The sequence below is a fragment of the Sinocyclocheilus anshuiensis genome, unplaced genomic scaffold, assembly GCF_001515605.1.
Source record: "Sinocyclocheilus anshuiensis isolate Anshui unplaced genomic scaffold, SAMN03320099.WGS_v1.1 scaffold1893, whole genome shotgun sequence".
In the NCBI taxonomy this organism is placed as follows: Eukaryota; Metazoa; Chordata; class Actinopteri; order Cypriniformes; family Cyprinidae; genus Sinocyclocheilus; species Sinocyclocheilus anshuiensis.
In genome coordinates this window covers 12,734-19,256 of record NW_015539822.1, presented here as the reverse complement: position 1 = coordinate 19,256, position 6,523 = coordinate 12,734, and the positions used below count along the sequence as shown (strand labels likewise).

Sequence of the window (6,523 nt, the reverse complement as noted above, 5' to 3'; positions counted from 1 at the left end):
TATATATTTAAAGGATGCTGATTAATAAATGTTTCATCTTTTACAGCTCACATGTGCTGTCGCAGTTCCTCCAGAGATATCAGGAGAGCAGACGGTACGTTCAACAAACCTTCACAGTATTTTACAGCTAGTTAACATGTACAGGGTTCCCACACCTTCTGACCAATGCATTACTGGTCTTTAAAAATAATTTCATACACATTACACTCATAATAAGCAATTTCTAGCCAATTAAATATTTTAGAGCCAAGCATAACTAGAATAAAATTGTACTCACTATAGAAATTTCCAGGACTGGAAATCCCAGTTTTAAATTTCCCTCATATTTTCAGGTTTTCCATCAATGTGGGAACCTTGTATTACAGAACAGGTTGTTTTCTTGTCCAAAAATGCATTTAACCACCACCTTCATCTAATTACCATGTTGCATCATGTCATTCATGGTTGTAAACATTTCACACCTGCCTCCCATCCTCAGTGTTGTGTGTGGGCCGTCACTGGACCTGCTTCCAGCAGTGATGTCACAGTGATTGACCCGGCTCGCTCCAATACCATTCTGGATCAGTTCAGCCTCCCACCCATGTCCCCTGCGTTATGCATCTGTGCTGTGCCCCCTACTGGTCAGTCTGAGCTCTGCAGCTTTGTAGAATTTACCCAGGTGTTCACAGCTGGATCAGTGGTGATTGTGTAAGACTTCTGATGTCAGGGGGGATATCTGAGTAATAGTACTTAAGTATTATCTAGATTATCTTGAATATTACTCAAGAATACCTTAACATGTACGCTGTTTCCAAGGTGGAAAAACTTTTTCTTCTTGCATTTTCAAAGTACACTACTTTACAGTAAAACACATACACTACAGTAAAACAGTCATATTTTGACATATTATTACAGTTTTAATAACTGTTTTCTATTTTAATGTATTTTGAAATGTTTTATTCCTGTGATGCAAAGCTGTATATTCGGCAGTCATTAATCCAGTCTTCAGTGTCATGATAGAATGATCCTGATTCTGTTATGTTGATTTGTTGTTGAAGAAACATGTTTTACAATTATCAATATTGAAAACTATTTTTGCTGCTTAATATTTTGGAAACTGCTATACTATTTTTTTCCTCCTCAGTATTCTTTAATGAATAGAAAGTTCAGAAAAACAGCATTTATTTGAAATAACAATATTGTGTAACAGTGTAAAAGACTTTTCTGTCACTCAACCAATTTAATGCATCGTTTTTGAATAAAATATATATATATTTTTTTTTACAAATCTTACTGACCCCAAACTTTTTTGACTATACTGTATTTTCCAGATCATTGTAACTTAAATCAAAAACATATTTGGTCCTTCTTACTGTGTTAAGCCAATCAAATTATTTTATTTCTATTTAAAGCCAACAAAATAAATTAGTGTAAAATGTAACTGACCACAGCATGGGTCAGTGGTCCTTGCCAAGAGACCTCTCATCACTCACTGCAACATAGTATTTGACCTGAAGTAGTAACTTTATATAACGCTTACATGCATTTTGTCAATTAACAAATTTTGATTATAAATACATGTATTTACGTCCCAAAGGCATAGAAAGTCTGGACACTGAGAAAACCCCTTAAACAGGTTGTTTATGAAGTTTACAGTTATTTAAATGGCTAAATCAATTGCACTTCAGAATTTATTTAAAGTATCTTAGCAAGATCCTTCTTTGGTATTTTCTTCACTTTACCCATCACAAAACTTAAAAATACTCTATATTTACACCCCTGTCTGTAGTTAATAGTTTAATGTTTTCTTTATTACATTTAGCTGCATTTTTAACCTTTCATGGCATTTTTCTTAAAATAAGAGTATGTAATTATAAGAGTATGTTTTACTGAATGTTGTTTCAATTATGTCTGTGCTTGTGTTAGGAGATACTGCGGGAACTGTGTGGATTGGAACACAGGATGGAGGGTGAGGGCTTGTCATTCTTATTTATTTAATCTTATTTCAGTAAGTTTTATCCCTAACATTATTTATTACATTTTCTTGCATAGTTTAGTTTACAGAAATAAATACCTCTAAATACTGTATATATTTGAAAAAGTTTTTATTCATTTCCTTAAATCATGTTTTTATTGTGTTTTATTGTGTTAGTTACCTGTATTTTTTTAGTTATTATTATTAATCAAAAATGCAGGACAAAAAAAAACATGATCTTTGAACATTTTTAAAAACAGTTATCTGTTTTTGCAAATTGACTCTTCCTGTGTGTGTGTGTGTGTGTGTGTGTGTGTGTGTGTGTGTGTACACATATACAAACGATTTTTTTATTTTTTTTGCTGTATGGGTTTCATCTGCTCATGTTGCCTTCTTGCAGTGTGCTGATTCATTCGTCCTCCAGCTCCAGGCGCCGCTGTTTGCAGTCTGTCAGTCTTTCTGAGGGGGTTCACTCTCTGACGTAAGTGTCTTTGAATAGCTGTCAGTTTAGTAAATGAAATTCCTGAGGTTTCTGATGGAATTCCTCTTGTATGTAAAGGTATTCTCAGGGCGAGGTGATCGCTGGCTTGGCCAATGGGACGCTTGCATTCTTCGCCCACAGTTCAGGTGTGTGTTTTTGCGGTTTAGTCTGCCGGGTGTGTTTTTTAAGATATCAATTTTACTTATGACTTGTAATTATCATTTTTCTAGACATCTGGAATCTCCAGTCTCAAGAGGTGCTTTCGCTCGGCACGCCACCTTTGCAGCCCGTTCGCTGCTGCCTAGCAAAAGAGGGCTGTCTTTGGGTGTGCTACTGGAATAAAGTTTACATGATCAGTGTGAAAATTCGGAAAGTAGAGGTTGGTCTCTGCTGTCATTGATTGTTCATTTTGTGCTTCACAACCCTCACTCATTCACGTTTCTCTTTCTGTCCATTTAGAGATCGTTCACAGTGTCTGAGCGAAGTGAGCAGCAGGTGCGTTTTCTGTGCGCGGCAGGAAGTGGCGTTTGGGCTGCCTGCCGTTTGGATCCAATTCTTAGGCTTTTTGATTGGACAACTGGCCGTCCTCTACAGGAAGTAGATTTATCATCTGTAGTGACTAAAGCTTTAGGTATTTGATTTGTATTTATTCATTAATATGGGCAATTTATTGAATTTTACATGCATGGGTGTCTACTATTCCAAAGCAGTAGTGATTTTTTTTTTTTGAATGACTATCTTTATCCAGCAAGGATGCATTAAAAGTGAATAAAAGTATCAGATGATTATGTTGTATGTGATTTTTTTATTTTTTATTTAATCTGCCTGGGTCTCCATTTCGCAGGCTCTGCATTCCTGTCTCTCTCTCCTCTTCAGATCACAGCCTTGTCTGTGGTCAGTGGGCGGTTGTGGGTGGGAACAGGAAGTGGGGCAATCTTCTCAGTTCCACTGTCCCTCAGTGAGTGTTTTTTTTTCCCTAACTAAAATTAACTATTCTTAAATGGTTTTGTGAAACTTACACATTTTTTGATCTACATTGTTTTGTTTTTTGGCAGCTTCAGAGTCCTGCTCTATACCATACTGCTCTCTTGCTTCAGCTCAGCTCTGTTACCATGGCCATCGACAAGCAGTTAAATTCATCATTTCTGCTCCAGGTTCGAAACAAATATTGTTTACATTCAGTAACAGTAGATGGAAGATCAAAAATACTTTGTTTCTTTTTGATTGTTTTTTTCTAACCAATGCCCCAATTGTAAGTCGCTTTGGATAAAAGCGTCTGCTAAATGACTAAATGTAAATGTAATGCAGGCTGCCGTAGTTCCTCCAATTCACCAGATGGCGCTGCTACTACCTCTCAGCTCATTCTCAGTGGCGGGGAAGGATACATCAACTTCCGAATTGGTGCGACTTTCCTTTTGGCAGTTATTATACCACAACTTTATATATATATATATATATATATATATATATATTAATATATATTAGTATTTTTTTTTCCATTGAGAATGTTTTTTTAAAGATAAGAATATAATTCACTATTCTTTTCTTCTTTAGGAGATGATGGAAGTGATGGGGCCAGTGAGTCTGTCCTACAGAGATCAGAACGAAGTCACATGATTATTTGGCAGAGCCCCACCCCCTCTGTCCCAAGCCCCGCCCTCTGAAAGCACGTCAGCTGTTCACTCAAACAGTCTTTGAGCTCTATCAAGATAAGATTGAGCGTACTACATAGAATGCATTACTTTTCTTCTGTCCCCCTTCTATAGATGCTCCCAAAGGGAAGTAAACGGCTAGTCAAAGTAAGGCATTAAGTAATTTTGCACCTACAAATCTTCATTCTGCACTTTCAATTTAGTTAATTTATTTTTTGGGGGGGAGGGGGGTGAACTGACTTTAAATGACATTGTATTTTTTTTAAAGTCCCATAACTGCTCCACAGACTTCTCTCCAGTGTGCCTTAGTGTGTGTTTTCAAATTCTGCCTTGTATTTGACCAGTGATTTTTTTTTTTTTGTACACAATCATCCTAAATACTGGAACAAAGATGGGTTGTAATAGCAATGCTAGGCCAGGAACTATTAATATATTATTTTTATTTCATTTTATTATTTTTATTTTAAATCATGAGGAGTGATGCAACTGATATGCTGCTGGTCATGACATGAAGTATTTTCAAAAATAGTCTGTTGGTTGCTTGTCGTGCATTAGATCAACTGGAAACTCGCACAAAGAAAAGTAACATCAATATGACAAGAAACTGACCAAGATTGACACACTACCTACATTCTGTGACCTTGACATCTATAGTGCATATACTTCAATCTGAACAAAAAGGTTATTTTTCTTTAGGTTTGGTGTTTAGGGTGAGGTTTTATTTTTCATTTTATTATTGTTGTGAAATCAATGGAAGCTTCTGTATGGCGATTTTTTGCAGTATTTTTTGAATGGGTGAATGTGTTGCTCTACCTATTTAATAAGTGAGAGAGAGAAAGTGACAATGTTTTGTTAACTGGAAAATGTTATGAAAATGTGCAACTGTGTAAATACATTTTCACTCTAATTATAAATTGTGTTGAGTTTTGTTCTGAAAATGATTCAGTATTAAAATAAAGCACCAATGCTGCATGTTCAATTTTAAATTATGAAAAATGTATCAAATTAATCACCCATGTTTTGCACAACAGAAGATATGTATATTTATATATAAAAGATTTGCTGCAAAAAAAGAAATACAGAATTACGTGTACAAAACACTCAAAATGTACAATGCACTACAGCAGGGGTGTAGCCATCATTTCAGAAGTGAGGGGGACAGAAAAATGTTATATATACATAGAGAGAGAGAGAGAGAGCGAGGAGAGAGAGAGAGAGGAGAGAGAGAGAGAGAGGGATGTAACCATTAACCGCGAGCCGGTTGAAAATCGATTAAAATATGTGACGATTCAAATCGGTTGAGATGCTAAACAAATCGCGATTCATTTAGGGGTAGGAGTTTATATGAATGCATGTCTGAGGGGAACTTACTGTCTTTAGAAAATTTTTATGTATAGTTTCACAAAACTGAAGTCAAACCATTCTGTTTTTGCTTCAAATTTTGAAATTATGCAATCTAATTTAGATTAAAAACTGCTCATGTTGCATGTATGCAGCATCTTTGGATCATGATTAAAATGCAGTGGTTGCCTCTCATTTTAAATGGAAAGAGCACAGACAAATCCTTATTTTGTTTATATGAAGATATTTTTTTTATTTGTGTTATTTATTTGATTTGGGGCTTGTTTTAAAATTTCAATTTATTTACATTTACATTATATTTAAATTTTGTCATTTAGCAGATGCTTTTATCCAAAACGACTTACAAATGAGGACAATAGAAGCAATCAAAACCAACAAAAGAGCAATAATATGCAAGTGCTATATTAGTATATTATTATAGTTATATTTCAATTTCACAAAGAAATGGGCAGCATTTTGTCCAAGCAATAATAAAAGGACACATTTAATTTATAATTTGTCTTAAATCTCATTTCGTAAAAAAATAAAAAATCGTGAATCGAATTGAATCGTGAGTTGAGTGAATCGTTACATCCCTACATATATATATATATATACATTACAATATAACATTTCTGTAATCTATATAACCAACTAGTCAACTGTTTTTGATCAGTAAGATTTTTAATGTTTTATAAAGAAGTCTCTTCTGCTCACCAAGCCTGCATTTATTTGATTCAAAGTACAGCAAAAGCAGTAATGTTGTGAAATATTATTAACATTTAAAATAACTGCTTTCTATTTGAATATATTTTTAAATGATTGCTGTGATCAAAGCTGAATTTTCAGCATCATTACTCCAGTCTTCAGTGTCACATCCTTCAGAAATCATTCTAATATTCTGATTTGCTGCTCCAGAAACCTTTTTTTTCATTATTATTATTATTATTATCATCATCAATATTTAAAACAGTTGAGTAAATTTCTGGATTCTTTGATGAATAGAAGGATCCAAAGATCAGCATTTATGTGAAATAAAAAGCTTTTGTAACATTATACACTATACCATTCAAAAGCTTAGAGTCAGTATAATTT

The 6,523-nt window shown here is 34.4% G+C and overlaps 1 protein-coding gene across 2 annotated transcripts in view; it reads left to right on the top strand.

The window, feature by feature from the left end:
- LOC107684161 (C-Jun-amino-terminal kinase-interacting protein 4) overlaps positions 1 to 6,523 on the top strand; it is a 27,042-nt gene that overhangs the window by 11,338 nt on the left and 9,181 nt on the right. Inside the window, exons 18-28 of one of the 2 annotated variants that reach the window (XR_001633820.1) lie at positions 47 to 94; positions 479 to 620; positions 1,906 to 1,948; positions 2,355 to 2,435; positions 2,514 to 2,581; positions 2,666 to 2,814; positions 2,895 to 3,066; positions 3,280 to 3,393; positions 3,491 to 3,589; positions 3,744 to 3,836; positions 3,990 to 4,828. Coding sequence is in view for 1 of the 2 variants with exons in the window: in XM_016480372.1 (XP_016335858.1) it covers positions 47 to 94; positions 479 to 620; positions 1,906 to 1,948; positions 2,355 to 2,435; positions 2,514 to 2,581; positions 2,666 to 2,814; positions 2,895 to 3,066; positions 3,280 to 3,393; positions 3,491 to 3,589; positions 3,744 to 3,836; positions 3,990 to 4,099 (1,119 nt within the window). In the remaining variant the exon portion in view is untranslated. Of the gene's footprint in view, positions 1 to 46; positions 95 to 478; positions 621 to 1,905; positions 1,949 to 2,354; positions 2,436 to 2,513; positions 2,582 to 2,665; positions 2,815 to 2,894; positions 3,067 to 3,279; positions 3,394 to 3,490; positions 3,590 to 3,743; positions 3,837 to 3,989; positions 5,201 to 6,523 lie in introns of those variants that run through there. The other variant, XM_016480372.1, reaches the window with a different exon arrangement.